We start from the raw sequence: 16,216 nt of genomic DNA, 5'->3' as shown, positions 1-16,216 counted from the left end.
ATTCTCATACGAAGAATGCTGTTTCAAGTTCAGTAAACAGGAGTCTCTCAACAATTATTCAGATTTTCATATATGAATTTGTTTAAAATGACAGCGATTCTCATGCATAGATTCTTGTGTGTTCTGTTCAGTAAAGAAGATAATCTCAACAATTACTTAAATTTTCACATATGAATTTGTTTAAAATGACAGCGATTCTCATACTTGGATTCTCGTGTGTCCTGTTCAGTAAAAAAGATAATCTCAACAATTACTCAAATTTTAATATATGAATTTGTTTAAAATGACAGCGATTCTCATACGTGGATTCTTGTGTGTCCTGTTCAGAAAAAAGATAATCTCAACAATTATTCAAATTTTAAAATATGAATTTGTTTAAAATGACAGCGATTCTCATACGTAGATTCTTGTGTGTCCTGTTCAGTAAAAAAGATAATCTCAACAATTATTCAAATTTTAATAATATATGAATTTGTTTAAAATGACAGCGATCTCATACGTAGATCGTTGTGTCATGTTCAATAAAAAAGATAATTTCAACAATTACTTAAATTTTAATATATGAATTAATTTTAAAAGATTCTCATACGTAGGCTCTTCTGTGCCATTTTCAATTATTCAAATTTTGATATACAAATTTATTCTTTGGAACAAAAACACGAACAAACCTTAGTTCTAGCAGATTTCAGCTCAAGCATACGGTTATGAAACAGAAGAAAACAATTAAATACGTTTTTTAATCTCCTATTTATGATTTTAAAAGCCAATTCAAAATTCCTGTTTTAAATTTTCTTGTACCGTTTCGATAATGGCATGAGATTTCCTTGCTGAAAGAGTGTATCACCAAAGCTCACTTACAAGTCTCTTTTTGTCAGTTACCATTTTGAGTGAGCTGAAATTTGGACCAACAGGGTTTAAAAAAAGGGGGGGTTCGTCACGTTTGTCCTTCATTTATAAACCAAGAATTCAATATCCCATTTCTCCAGATACGGTTAATATTCTTTCTAAACTCAAAAAAAAAAAAAAAAAAATCGGAAACCTCAGTTAAAAAAAATTCAGTCCAGTAATAAAAAAATCTCTCACTATCTCCTGTTTAAAAAAAATGTTTTCCCACATCCCAGAAAGGAAAACTTTTTCCCCTTAAACCAGCAAAAAATTCTGTAGTCAGTTCAGTTAAGATAATGTCCTTGCCTTAACCTCAATAAAAAAAAATAACTGGGAAATATCTTTTCCCCAAACCCGTGTAAAAATGTCACTAACATCTTTATAGATAATTTCACTTCCTTATTAGATATAAAATAGTATTTTTCCAACCCTAATAAAATCTTACTCAGAGCCGATTGATAACAAAATCATCCACAAGTTCAGTTAAATAAAATGGAAAATGAATAGATTTTAAACTACACAGTATTTTAGAAAGGTTTCTTAAACCACAATAAAAAAAAATGACAAGCAATTTTTTCCCAACCCAAAGAAAAACAACTGCTTCCCCAACCCTGTAATAAAAAAACACACAAACAAAATTCCACTTTTATCACAACAATTTCCATCAGAACTTTTCAATATACCAACAATTATGTTACAATTCCGGCTTAAGGAATTTAACGCCCTATTTGAGAGCAGAAGGAATTTTAGTACTCGTAAAACTTTGTAGACAGCGTAGACCAAGAGACAGTTAATTCATATTTGTGTTGTTTACATTTCCATTTATGCTGTTGTTGTTTATACAACCAAAACAACCGCAACAACATTCATGTCTCATGCTTTAAGTAAACAAGAATACAGATAATTCAGGTTGTAATGGATAATTCAGACGCCACTCTTGGAAGACAAGTAACCAAGGATACAGATAATTCGGGTTGTAATGGATAATTCAGACACCTCTCTTGGAAGACACTTATGGTACATGAAACAAAATATCAGAACTAAAATTCTGTCTTTAATTACCAACGTTAAAAACCTTTTTATTTATGATTTTCTTTTGTATTTTATAATGACTGTATTAAATACTGTTTTAACTAGGCTACATGTGGCATCATTTACTTCTATTTAATTATTACTATAACTACTATTGTTACCATTGTAATGAAAAGCAAGATTCCTAATTAAATTTGAAAAGTAATTCTTCGGGAATTAACGTTCCAACAGAAAATTCATATTTACGAGCGTAGCAGATATAACGAAAAACACATAAAATCTTTAAATAACTACCTGACCAAAAAAAAAAAAAAAAAAAACACACTTCATTCGTTGCGCATTTATGTTACACAATACTCCTTTACATCCCTAAGAAAAAAAAAAACTCCACTGAAAAAACACACACTCTTCATTCGTTGCGCATTTATGCTACACACGACTCTGTTACATTCCTAAGCTAAAAAAATATATGTATATATGAAAATAAATTCCACTGAAAAACCCTCTGCTACAGAACAATATACTGAAATCCTCCCGGAATCTCAGAACGAAGATAGCTATAACTACAAAAGAGAGAGAGAGAGAGAGAGAGAGAGAGAGAGAGAGAGAGAGAGAGAGAGAGAGAGAGAGAGAGAGAGAGAGAGAAAATCTGTGATATAGTTGTTGTTTTTCCTTTCATTCAAAAAATATTTTTTTACACAACTAAGATCGATTTTTATGTCCCTTATACATCAGTCTTAATCTGATAAGTCTGCGTATCTTTCCACTCATAATGATAAATATAATAAATGAGAGTGTATTCTTTATTTATGAAATACTAAATGAATTGAAATATAAAATTTAGGCCCAGAGCCAAGCGCTGGGACGGAGGAGGTCAATCAGCGCTGAAATGGAAACTGAGAGTAAAGGAGATTTTGAAGGTGTGACAGAAGGAAAACCTCAAAGCAGTTGCGCTAAGAAGCAATCGTTAGGAAATGGTGGAAAGTTAAATGGAAGAAAGAGAATATGAACGGAGGTACAGTAAAAGGAATGAAAGGGATGAAGATAACTACCGTACTGACTACCAATTAGAAGGCGATGTGCAACCATAATTACGGTTGCACTTAGCTTCTAATGTGTATTGATATTCCCGAGGCCAACACCAGTTACAAGTACGTAATTCAATATAATATCTACCAAACAAATCCAGTCTTTCAGACGAAACTGATACTAATTGTGCGTATTATTATTATTATTATTATTATTAAATTATTAATATTATTATTATTATTATTATTATTATTATTAGGAAGAAAGATGAGTCCTACTCATATGGAACAAGCCCACCAAAGGGGGCCATTGACTTGAAATTCAAGCTTCCAAAGAATATGGTGCTCATTAAAAGAAGCAAAAAAAAAGTTAATGGGCAATGCTGAAAGAAGAGATCACTTATTAAAAAAGAAAATAAAAATTAATATAAAAACGAACAAAAGAAGAGGAAGAGCATAAACTAGAAAAATAGCTGATAAGCTAAAACGCCAAAAGCTGCAATTGCAGCTAACCTCATAATTGAAATTGCTTTCGAGCTTACAAATTACAGCAATAATATCACCTTAAGGGAATGATAACAGCACTTGGAAATTTCATAGACGATTTAGTGTCCTAGTCAAGCTTATATGGATTATGTGAAGCAGTTTACATATTGTTTCAAGTGCCTTATCGACATATCTCATTTTTCATCTTTTCCTTTACATATTATTCTTTCTCGTCAAGTATCTGTCTATTCAGGTCATACCTGCAGTGCATTTGCATCACCTGATTGCAAATCTTTACCATTTACCAGGCATTGCTTACTTAAGGACGAAGTGATTCGGGAACATTTAAAAAAAAAGACACGGCATTCAACTATTAAAAACTCGAATATATCTCCTTCTTACTTTCTAAAAAGGCACATCTCTAGCAAGGCAATATCTATTGCATTACTCTTCTTCTTTTAAACCTTCCTCTTTCCACTTTAAGAACACAGAGAGAATATCTTTGCCATAAATAAAGCACTAATTGTAACTTCATTCTACGTACCTCATTGTCAAATGACCAGTTTTACACAAGCCTAGCAATCATCTGCACCAAATGTAATAACTAAACAGTACATCTTGATGCAAGAACCTCTTCCTCAAAACAAACATCTTAAACTACTGTAATTCCAAAGCCTACGCCCTCTCCCACAGATGGCTTACCTGGAGGTGGTGGTTCCTCCCGAAATCGTCGACAACGAGACGTCGGGAGAGACGGAGATCGAGGAGGGCAGTTCGGTGACCTTGGTCTGCAAGGCTCGGGGCTACCCAGCCCCTGAGGTCTCCTGGAAGCGCGAAGGAGGGGTCAACATTGTCCTGCGGGATAAGGATGTGAAACTTGGTAGGTAAAAGGGTCTAGTTCGCCCCCGGCCGTGATTCTGCTGCTGCTGTTAATACATGTGCTACCCTTTTTCAAGTAGATTTACCCTTTTTCAACTTTGTGTACCCTTTATCAAGAAGATTTATCCTTTTTAAAACTTTATGTACCCTTTTTCAAGAAGATTTATCCTTTTTAAAACTTTATGTACCCTTTTTCAAGAAGATTTATCCTTTTTCAACTTTGTGTACCCTTTTTCAACTAGATGTAATGTTTTTCAACTAATGTACCTTTTTTTTCAACTAGACTACCTTTTTCAACCCTGTGTACCCTTTTTCAACTAAACTTATCCTTTTTCAACTAGATGTACCCTTTTCAAGTAGATTTATCCCTTTTTCAAATTTATGTACCCTATTTCAATTAGATTTAGCCTTTTTAGCTTTATGTACCCTATCTCAACTAAATTTACTCTTATCAACCTTATGTACCCTATTTCAACTAAATTTATCCTTTTTCAACTACATGTACCCTTTTTCAACCAGGTTTATCCCTTTTTCAAACTTATGTATCCTATTTCAACTAAATTTATCCCTTTTCAACTATATGTACCCTATTTCAACCAGATTTACCCTTTTTCAACTTTAATACCCTAATTCAACTAATTTATCCTTTTTGAACTAAATATACCCTTTTCAAATGGATTTACCCTTTTTCAACTTTACGTACCCTATTTCAACTAGAATTACCCTTTATCAACTTTAGTATCCTATTTCAACTAATTTATCCCTTTTCAACTATATGTACCATTTTCAACTAGATTTATCCCTTTTTCAGCTGCATGTCTCCTTTTCAGCTAGATCTAGTTTGCAGCTGATAATAAAATGCCATCTTTCAGTGGGGACAAAAGTTGGAACAGTACATGGTCTAATATAGTTACTCAGTGGGTAACCCTCATTAATTACCTTGAACAAAAACATCAACCTGGAGGGGAGAAGGGGGAGGGGAGGAGGAGGAGAGTTTCTATTCATCTGCTCATCATCTCTCTCTCTCTCTCTCTTTCATATGTATATTTTATATATATATATATATATATATATATATATATATATATATATATATATATATATATATAGATTCCCTGATGATGTAATAAAGTTATTACGAAACGTTGGAAATAAAGAATTATGCAGAACTTAGTACGTTTCCATGGTCCACCTTCATGCTGATATATATATATATATATATATATATATATATATATATATATATATATATATATATATATATATATATATATATATATATATATATATATATATGTAACTGTATTGGAATAAATGAAGGAAATCTAAGTTAATATCTTGTAACATACTTGCAAAGCCAAAAAAGGTCGGCAGAGGATAATTAACTGGATCAGCTGAGAAGGAGTTTTATTAATTTCATAATAAAAAACTAAAAGAACTTCATCTTCTGACTCTGCGGCAACACTCAAAGGATGATGCCAAGACAAAGGCATCCTAATTAAGTAGGATTAACTTTGGTCGAGAATCTACGTAGGATACTGAACGACCAATGTGTGTTTGTGTGTGTGAATAGCATCTTGGTACAGACAGAAAGAGAGGTCGTGAAGAAGGAATAACAAAGATAATAACAAGTCGAGGTACTGCTTTTAACTCTTACATAAAGAGACCTCTCTCTCTCTCTCTCTCTCTCTCTCTCTCTCTCTCTCTCTCTCTCTCTCTCTCTCTCTCTCTCTCCATACCGTTTGCATTCTTTATTTAACAAGAGGAAAAAATAATAGAAATCGATACTATTTATTGATCTCTATCACTCAATTTAGTCCAACCAACTGTTCCATTACATATATATATATATGTATATATATAAATATATATATATTTATATATATAATAACTATATATACATATATTTATATACATACATATATATAACATATATATACATGTATATATACATATATATCATTCTACAACTATACAATCTATAATTATATACACATAAGCTAACCCATCACAACAATAACTAGATCTTAAACTACCTATACTAGGCTACTGTAACAACCTGACAAGCACCTCAAGACCTCCTCCTCCTCCTCCTCCTCCTGCCTCCTTCGCCTAACTATACCTCCTCTCCTCTCCCGCAGCGGACATCAAGGGCGTCTACCTGAACCTGACGCGCGTCCGCAGGACGGACATGGGTCCTTACCTCTGCATCGCCACGAACGGCATTCCACCGTCCGTCAGCAAACGCATCATGCTCAGAGTTAATTGTGAGTATGTTTTTTTCTTTTTTTAAGTTTTATTCTTCTTCTTTGTAGTCAGCTTAGGCTTTATGCAAGTGGGAGGGGATTTGGAGACAAACTTTATCTTGGACGTATATATATATTTATATATATATATATATATATTATATATATATATATATATATATATATATATATATATATATATATATATATATATATATATATATATATATATATATATATATACTGTATAAAATGAAAAAGAAAGTAGGTTTAGGAATAAAGTTTCTGTTGATTTTGCATGTTCGAGGTATACACTTGCATTTAAGAATCAACTTCTAAGGTATACATCCTTTCATTTTTTTGTGGAATGGCGGTGTACCCTTAAGCGAAGTATATAAAAAATACAAAAAAAGAGGGTAGACCACAGTTACACAAAAATCATACGTTAAAACAAGAACATTATTAATGTTATACAAGTCTCGAAGACCATTTCTTCCTATCTAATTTGGTATGTGTACATATGCTTTAATTCCCAAATGTAAACATGGCCATCGAACAAATAAAATGCAATGAATGAATAAGTATCCCAACCCAGAAAAAGCAATATACATTCTGAAAACACTGAAACAAATAAATTCTAATTTTTGCACTTCGCCATAGCGACGTAAAAACGATTGCATTCAGTGTTTGTCAAGTATCAAACAACAGTACAAAAGTTATAAAGTACGAGATGTCAGATCAGTTATTGTTATTATTATTATTATTATTATTATTATTATTATTATTATTATTATTATTATTATTATTCAGAAGATGAACCATATTCTTACGGAAGAAGCCCACCAAAGGGGCTACTGACTGGAAATTCAAGCTTCCAAAGAATATGGAGTTCTTTAAGAAGAAGTAAGAGGAGGTAAAGGGAAATACAGAAAGAAGAGATCTCACTTATTAAAAAAATACATTAATAAATAGATAACAATGTACTAAAATGTAAGGAGAATAGTATTAGGGAAGTAATGCATTGCACCTTCAAGCCGCTACGATACGTAACACCGCTCAATCATTAATACAAATCTGTGACCCAGATGGACGCTCACATAAACACACGACCACCTTCGTAATGCGGATAACGGTCCTGTAATACCATTCCACAAGTGCCACTGGAACGTACCTGCCTAAGAGGATTGGCGAGCGGTACGGAATAATGGACTGGATCTGTGTGTCTCTGACATATTTCTCCATAATATTGATGGCAGCTACGGGACAAGAGAGTAATTTGTGTCTACGATACGTATGAAGATCTTTTTTTAATGGGGGGAGGGGAAGACCAGGATGGGGGGAGCCTGTCTAAATCAAATTGGGTCTCTAAAGGTAAATAATATCTACGATTCTTAAGATTGCAATGAAACAGATTTAGAAATACATATAAAAACATACGCTAAGGAGGAAAATGCACCATATTTTCTGTATCCATGTGCCTCAGGATGGCACCTTAACATACACAAACAGAAACGCGCCCGCTCGCACACACACACACACACACACACACACACACACTTACACAATCACCTACACCAAGGGCTTGGCTGACAAACGCGAAGCAATGCAGGCGGAAGTTATGCAATACAAAAACATACAATAAGGGTGGAAAATTTCTCATGTATTCTTTATCGATGTGCATCAGTAGAGCACCTTAACCATCCACACACAACCATAAACACACACACACACACACACGCATACACAACCAGATTCCACCTACACAACAACAAAGGACTTAAGCTGACAAACGCTTCGGAAGCAGCCACAACACCAAGGACGGATGTATGTGCGTATGTATGTGTGTGTGTTTTTATGTGTATGTGTGTGCATGTTTCAGTATCGACCCCGTAGCATCTGGTAATCAGATCATTTCAGCTCATCCTGCCAAACAGCGGGAAATCATCACAATTCGCCCGTTTTTATTCTCTGCTTCGTTAATATGCAAATGACATTCATATTGCTGTTAATAAGGGATTTCGCACCCAAATGATGGTGATGGTGATGATGATGATGTTGATGGTGGTGGTAACTTGTTGTTGTTGTGAATGGTGACATCGTGATGTCACTCTCATGTTGCTTATGGTGTTCCATGGCTGTGATGATGAGGATGGTGATTTGATGGTACCTTGTTGTGAATGGTGATATCGTGATGTCACTCTCATGTTGCTTACGGTGTTCCATGGCTGTGATGATGAAGATGGTGATGATGATGGCACCTTGTTGTTGTGAATGGTGATATCGTGATGTCACTCTCATGTTGCTTATGGTGTTCATGACTGTGTTGATGAGGATGGTGATTTGATGGTACCTTGTTGTTGTTGTGAATGGTGATATCGTGATGTCACTCATGTTGCTTATGGTGTTCATGGCTGTGATGATGAGGATGGTGATGTATGCTTATAGTTATGGTGAGAAACAGGAGAAGGAGCGAGGCACTGGCTTAGTCTTGATGGTGAATAATCTTGATAATGAACATACACCTTACAGTGAATGCAAGTTCAAACAAGGAAGTATAACCTTACCACTGAGTGATACCCACACTGATAACCTTTTGATAGTGAATAATCTTGATAGTGAGTACACTCTTCAGAGTATATACAAGTTCAGAACAATAGGAGATAACTTGAATAAGGAATGATAACCATACTGGTAAAGAATAATCAACGCAATTGATGATAAACTTCGTGAGATGACCTGAACAGTGAATGATAAACCATCATAGTGAACGGTAAGCTTAAAAATGAGCAATGACCTTGATAGTGAACTGATAGTGAAAGATGAGCTTAACTATGAAAGACTGGTCTAATCGAGATAGAAAGCTTTGACATTGAATACAGAATTTAGGCCAAAGGCCAAGCACTGGGACCTATGAGGTCACTCAGCGCTAAAACGGAAATTGACAGTAGAGAGAGTATACCTTAGTTTTACCAGACCACTGAGCTGATTAACAGCTCTCCTAGGGCTGGCCCGAAGGATTAGACTTATTTTACGTGGCTAAGAACCAATTGGTTACTTAGCAACGGGACCTACAGCTTATTGTGGAATCCGAACCACATTATAACGAGAAATGAATTTCTATCACCAGAAATAAATTCCTCCAACTCTTCATCAGCCGGCCGGGGGAATTGAACTCCGACCCATCGAATGACAGTCTGAAGCTCAGCCGACTCAGCCAACAAAGGGCTAATTGACAGTAGAAAGCCTCAAGGCAGTTGCACTAAGAATCAATTGGTAAGAGAGGGTGGAAAGTAAGATGGAAGAGAGAATATGAAAGGAGGTACAGTAAAAGGAACGAAAGGGGTTGCAGCTAGGGTCCGAAGGCATGCTGCAAGGAACCTTAAGTAATGCCTACAGTGCACCGCATGAGGTGCACTGATGGCACTACTCCCCTACGGAGCGACGCTGATATTGTGAACGACGATAATGACAATAATAGTGTTTGATGACGCCACTTCTGATGATAGTGAAAAACAGAATGGTAAAACGTCGAAACAAGGAGCATTGCTGAACTGCCCTTTCCAGTTAATGTTATAACCTCGGTGGTTTAATTGGTAGTGGCTGTGGCCTTAACTCGAGGGTCCTGGGATCGATCCTGATGTAAGGTAGAAGTTTATCTTTACTGTGCACATGTATGCCTGTTAATTAATCCGATTATACCTAAGATTAAGAAGATAATAATTATGAAATTCATTCGAATGATGAGCCATTCTACTTAGCAGAATAATAATAATAATAATAATAATAATAATAATAATAATAATAATAATAACGACAGAAGAGTAAAATAATGACTCTGAAGTGACTAAAAAACTAATTCTAAGATCCATAATAATAATAATAATAATAATAATAATAATAATAATAATAATAATAATAATAATAATAACAGTAGTAGTAATAAAAACAACAGCAATGACAAAAGAGTAAAACAATGACTCTTGGAGATGTTTCAAAACGAACTCTGTAGCCTGTAATCGTTACAGCTGTATCATTTCGTACCCCGAACAGTCCCTCCGACGGTGGAAGTGCCCGAACACATGATCGGATCACCTCTGGGCAGCAACGTCACCATCAGGTGCACCATTCAGTCGTACCCGAGATCAGTCAACACCTGGCGACATGAACCCAGTAAGTTATTCATCTTTTTTTTTTTCTTTTTTACTTTTTTACTTTTTTATTTTACATTTTTTTTTCTATATCCGACGATCGTCTTTTATTTTTTTTATGTTCGATTTCCTTATTTTAGATTTTTTTTTTCTAGATCCGACTTTCTCCTTTTTTTGTTTTTTTATGTTCGATTTTCTTATTTTATATTTTTTTCTATCTCCGACTTTTACAATTTCTTTTTATATTATTACATTTTTTTCTACATCCGATATTCTGTTTTTTTATAAATTTTTTTCCATATCCCAGTTTTTCCTTTTTTTTATTTTTTAAATTTTTTTCTATATCCGAGTTTTTCCTTTTTTGTATATTTTTACTTTTCTTAATTTCAAATTGTGTTCTGTATCTGACTTTCTACTTTTTTCTCCTTTTAAAACTTTTTTCCTATATCCGACTTTTTCCTTTTTTATATTTTTTTTCTATATTCGACATTCTCCTTTTTACCACTTCTTTTAAAAACATATTTCCCATATCCAACTTTCTCCATTTCTCCATTTTTAAAACTTTTTCTGTATCAGACTTTCTCCTCTTTTTCCTTTTTTTTTTACCTTTTGTCTATATCCCTTTCTTTTATAAAAAGCTATTTGCTACATCCGACTTTTTAAATTTTTTACTCTATTTTAAATTTTTTTTTTTTTATATATCCGGCTTTCTTTTTTTTTATTTTCTATATGCAACTTTCTCCATTCTTCCATTTTTATATATTTTTCTATATCCGACTTTCTCCTTTTTTCCTTTCTCTATCTGACTTTCTCCTTATTCTCCTTTTTTTTAAAACCATTTTTCTATAGCTAAATTTCTCTGTTTCCTTTTTTTTTAAAACTATTTTCTATACCAGACCTTCTCCTTTTTTTCCTTTTTTAAAATTTTTCTATATCCGATTTTCTCCTTTTTCTTTTTTTTTAAAACTTTTTTAAATCCGACTTTCTCCTTTTTTTTCTTTTTAAATTTTTTTTTCTAAATCCGACTTCCTCCTTTTTTTTTTTTTTTTTTATCATTTTTCTATATTCGACTTTCTTTTTTTTTTTATTCCTTTTTCAAAAACACATTCTTGGCAAACAAGTTCAACTTCATCAATACCTAATGAAAAAATTTTGAGAAATGACACGAAAAAGATGACTGTTATTAGTTTCACTCAAAAATATTTTGGCCAATGTCAACGTCCCTCATGTAAAATTATATTATGCATTATTTCAAAAAAAGGAGTTAAGTAAAGATTACGAAATCTCCTCGACTGCACTTAGGGAAAGGAATAAAGCAGTATTTAAGGATTACAGAGAACTTTCAACGCTCCTAAAATTCAAAGGACGCATATATATATATATATATATATATATATATATATATATAACTTGTTTATAGAATCACATTTAGCTTGCATATATCTTGTTTATAAAAAAATATGAAAAAAAAAAATAAAAATAAGTAAAATAAAATGCTTGTTATTTCTTCAACTGGATAAAAAATTTAAGTTACACACACACACACACACACACAAACACATGAGGTATTATCACGCAATCACTCACAAACCGCATGACCTATTATTACCAACAGACACAAAATACTTAGAACTAGAGAAGGTTTTACTGATATTAAGCTTGGAAAAACAAATCCACAGATATTTACTGGTACAAATATACCTAACAATAAAGCTAAACAGAGACCTTTCGAGAATCTGTACAATTTCCCTTTTCTCGAAAACTCTCTGTTTAGCTTTACTTTTGAATACATTTGTACCCATCCATAATTGTGGATTTGTTTCTCCATTTCAAGACTCTTGCTATTATATGAGTATTTTTTTTAAATGTTAAGCTTTTCTTTATATTTCCAATTGCAAACATTCATAAATAAGATCCTTAAATATACACATAAACAAAAAAAACATACACATTACGAGTTACCAACAGACACAAAATACTTATAGCTATAGATGTCGTTAATAATAAAGCATGCTTAGCTTTTCTCTCGCATATTTCCCAACGCAAACATACACAAATATCCTTAAAAACAGACGTAAACAAACAACATACACATTTGAATCATAATGAGCAAAATACACGAAATAATTCACACATCCTCTAAAACGGAAACGACAACAAACATAAAAAAAAAAACACACACAAAAAAAACAACGAACATATTCATATTACCAGCGTGCATACGAACAACACAGCGTTTAGGAAAACCACGAAAAAAAGAAGAAAAAAAAAAAAAGGTAAAATAAAATACCCTCCCCTCCGCTCTCTCCCTCTCTCTCTCTCTCTCCCTTTGTGTCGCTATCAATTTTAATGAGATGTTGTGATCCTGTTTTGAAAGCTTCTGGATTCTTTGTTTGTTTTACTTTCTTAGATGATTCTCCTTCCTCTCTCTTTATTCAACCCCTCCCCTTCACCCTTCACCCCTCCCCACCACAAACAAAGCCTTCCTTTTATTTCTTAAACAATCTCTTTTTTTTTTTTATAACACAATGTTCGTATTTCCCCTTTTGCACTGAACAGCAAGGCATCCTATGTACAGCAGATTTATTCTTCTTCTTCTTCTACTTCTTCTTCTTCTTCTCCTCCTCCTTTCCAGACGACCAGATCATCATAAGCAGCCATAAATACAACGTCTCCGAAGTGAACGAGGGCTACTACATCACCCGAATGACTCTGGTCATCTACGACTTCAGCAAGGCAGATGCCACGAGGTTCAAGTGCATGGCGAGCAACTCCCTCGGCCCGGGAGACTCTGTGGTTCAGGTTTACGGTAAGGAAACTTGAGAGAGAGAGAGAGAGAGAGAGAGAGAGAGAGAGAGAGAGAGAGAGAGAGAGAGAGAGAGGTTTTTATACTGTAATGCATGCCTTGTTACTCGCTAAATGCATGGATACAGTCTGAGGTTCATATTCCTTTCAAGGACACAGAGAAAGATTAAAGAGAGAGAGAGAGAGAGAGAGACAAGAGAGAGAGAGAGGTTTATATAGTAATTTCTAACTTCTTCTTCTAAATGCATGAATATGTTAAGTCTGAGGTTCATAATTCCTTTCAAGGAGTCGGAGAGATCAGAGAGAGAGAGAGAGAGAGAGAGAGAGGTTTTACAACGTAATCTGCCTTGTTACACGTAAATGCATGAATATGTTGACATCGAAGTCCATAATGACTCTGGTCATGGTCAAAAGAGAGAGACTTCAAGAGAGAGAGAGAGAGAGAGAGAGAGAGAGAGAGAGGTTTTAATACTGTAATGCATGCCTTGTTACACGCTAAATGCATGAATATGTTGAGCTCGAGGTCCATAATCCTTTCAAGTGGTCAAAAGAGAGAGAGAGAGAGAGAGAGAGAGAGAGAGAGAGAGAGAGAGAGAGAGAGAGAGAGTTTATACAGTCATGTCTGTTTGTTACTTGCTAAATGCATGGATATCTTAAGTCATGATGTTCATAATTCCTTTCAAGTAGTAAGGAGAGAGAGAGAGAGAGAGAGAGAGAGAGAGAGAGAGAGAGAGAGAGAGAGAGAGAGAGAGAGAGGTTTATACTGTAATTTCTACCTTGTTACTTGCTAAATGCATGAATATGTTAAGCTCGAGGTCCATAATCTTTTCAAGTGGTCACAAGAGAGAGAGAGAGAGAGAGAGAGAGAGAGAGAGAGAGAGAGAGAGGTTTTTATACTGTAATGCATGCCTTGTTACTTGCTAAATGCATGGATATGTTAAGCTCGAGGTTCATAATTCCTTTCGAGTAGTCGAGAGAGAGAGAGAGAGAGAGAGAGAGAGAGAGAGAGAGAGAGAGAGAGAGAGAGAGAGAGAGAGAGAGGTTTATACTGTAATGTCTGCTTTGTTACTTGCTAAATGCATGGATATCTTAAGCTTGAGGTTCACAATTCCTTTCAAGGAGTCAGGAGAATATCCTATATTTTACTAAAAAACTAAGTAAGATTAATATAATTGACAATGAAAAATCCTTCTCGTATACCTAACCTACCTTAGTATACGATTTATGGAACATGAATTTCAAATTTTAGTTCTTTATATATATTTAAAAGGATTTAAGGAAAACACTCAAGGAAATATCTATATATTATATATATATATATATATATAGTATATATTATATATATATATGACAATATAAAATCCTACGATTTAAGGAAAACACTAATTCCTCAAATTTAGCTTTGTACGATATATATATATATATATATATATATATATATTTTATATATATATATATTTATATATCCTACGATTTAAGGAAAACACTGAATTCCTCAAATTTTAGCTTTGTATATTTTTAAATCCTACGACCCGTGCCCTCACTGCCCTTCCCTTGCTGCCCACAGAGATCCCCCCACAGAAGCCAGCGACCAAGGAGAAGGACACCTCCCGTCAGGAGAACCTCATCCCGAACACGGTGCCGGAGAGCGACCACAAAAACAAGCTGGCCTTCAACAATGACGTCACCGACAATGAAATAGAGACTTACGTCGACCCTCCCGGTCGGCTGCCTCCGAAGAGCACTCAGGAGGCCCACCCGAAGGTGAAGGACGTCCCGAAGAAGCCTTCGTCGGGAGGACTCGGCATCCTCCTGCAGGGGCCCAGCCACTCTCCGGTGCAGGTGGAGGTTTCCAAAGGAGGGCTGGTGTTCGGTCTCCTGGTCTCTTTCCTACTGAGTATACTGCCACTTGACGCATGCTAGGCCTAATCCCCATACCCCTTTTCCCCCCCGTGAAGTGGCATTTCATAAGAAATCACCCCAGACATGGACACTTTATTTCCTTTTTACAAAAGGTGCACATGCCCAAAGTCAGCATCTGGGTCTACACAGAGGCTACGTAGGCCTACACGAGTTTGAGCTGAGTCTACACAGAGTCTACGTAGGCCTACACGAGTCTGCTGGCAGGAGTCTATGATATTAGAGGTCACCCATGGACATGAGATAACTGGTATACTATATAATTATAGGACTTAAGTGTTATAGTGTTCCCTTACCATATAATTGGTCATAGAAGGCACTCTTTTCTGTTAATCTGTATACACATACACGATTATATACATACTGTATATGTGCATGTATATATATACACAATTTTACATACATGAACCTATACACACACACACATATATATGTATATATATATGTATATATATATATATATATATATATAATATATATATATATATATGTATATATATATATATATATATATATATATATATATATATATATATATATATATATATATATATATATATATATACAACGAATATAACAACTGTTACCCCAAAGTAATTATTCTTTCAATGTAGTGATAAATTACTGAAAAAAAAAATTATCCAGGAAATAAAACGAAAAATGCTGTTGCCCTGTATATATATACACACATAGATTAATGTCATATTTTTATCAGTAATATAAACATAGTGCTTCCATGTGTTCATATCAAGAGAGAAAAAAAAAATCAGGGGGATCGGACAGTTGT

General features: G+C 34.3%; 1 protein-coding gene across 1 annotated transcript in view; it reads left to right on the top strand.

Annotated features, from left to right (window-relative positions):
• LOC136842852 (lachesin-like) overlaps nucleotides 1-15,849 on the top strand; it is a 210,219-nt gene extending 194,370 nt beyond the window's left edge. Inside the window, exons 5-9 of the mRNA XM_067110726.1 lie at nucleotides 4,125-4,311; nucleotides 6,452-6,577; nucleotides 10,607-10,726; nucleotides 13,340-13,513; nucleotides 15,077-15,849. Of these exons, the coding sequence (XP_066966827.1) occupies nucleotides 4,125-4,311; nucleotides 6,452-6,577; nucleotides 10,607-10,726; nucleotides 13,340-13,513; nucleotides 15,077-15,432 (963 nt within the window). The 3' untranslated portion in view covers nucleotides 15,433-15,849. The remainder of the gene's footprint in view (nucleotides 1-4,124; nucleotides 4,312-6,451; nucleotides 6,578-10,606; nucleotides 10,727-13,339; nucleotides 13,514-15,076) is intronic.
• The last annotated feature ends 367 nt before the right edge of the window (nucleotides 15,850-16,216 follow it).

This window comes from Macrobrachium rosenbergii, chromosome 10 (genome assembly GCF_040412425.1).
Source record: "Macrobrachium rosenbergii isolate ZJJX-2024 chromosome 10, ASM4041242v1, whole genome shotgun sequence".
Classification (NCBI taxonomy): domain Eukaryota; kingdom Metazoa; phylum Arthropoda; class Malacostraca; order Decapoda; family Palaemonidae; genus Macrobrachium; species Macrobrachium rosenbergii.
Note: the sequence above shows the minus strand (reverse complement) of the source record. Positions and strands in the feature narration are given on the sequence as shown.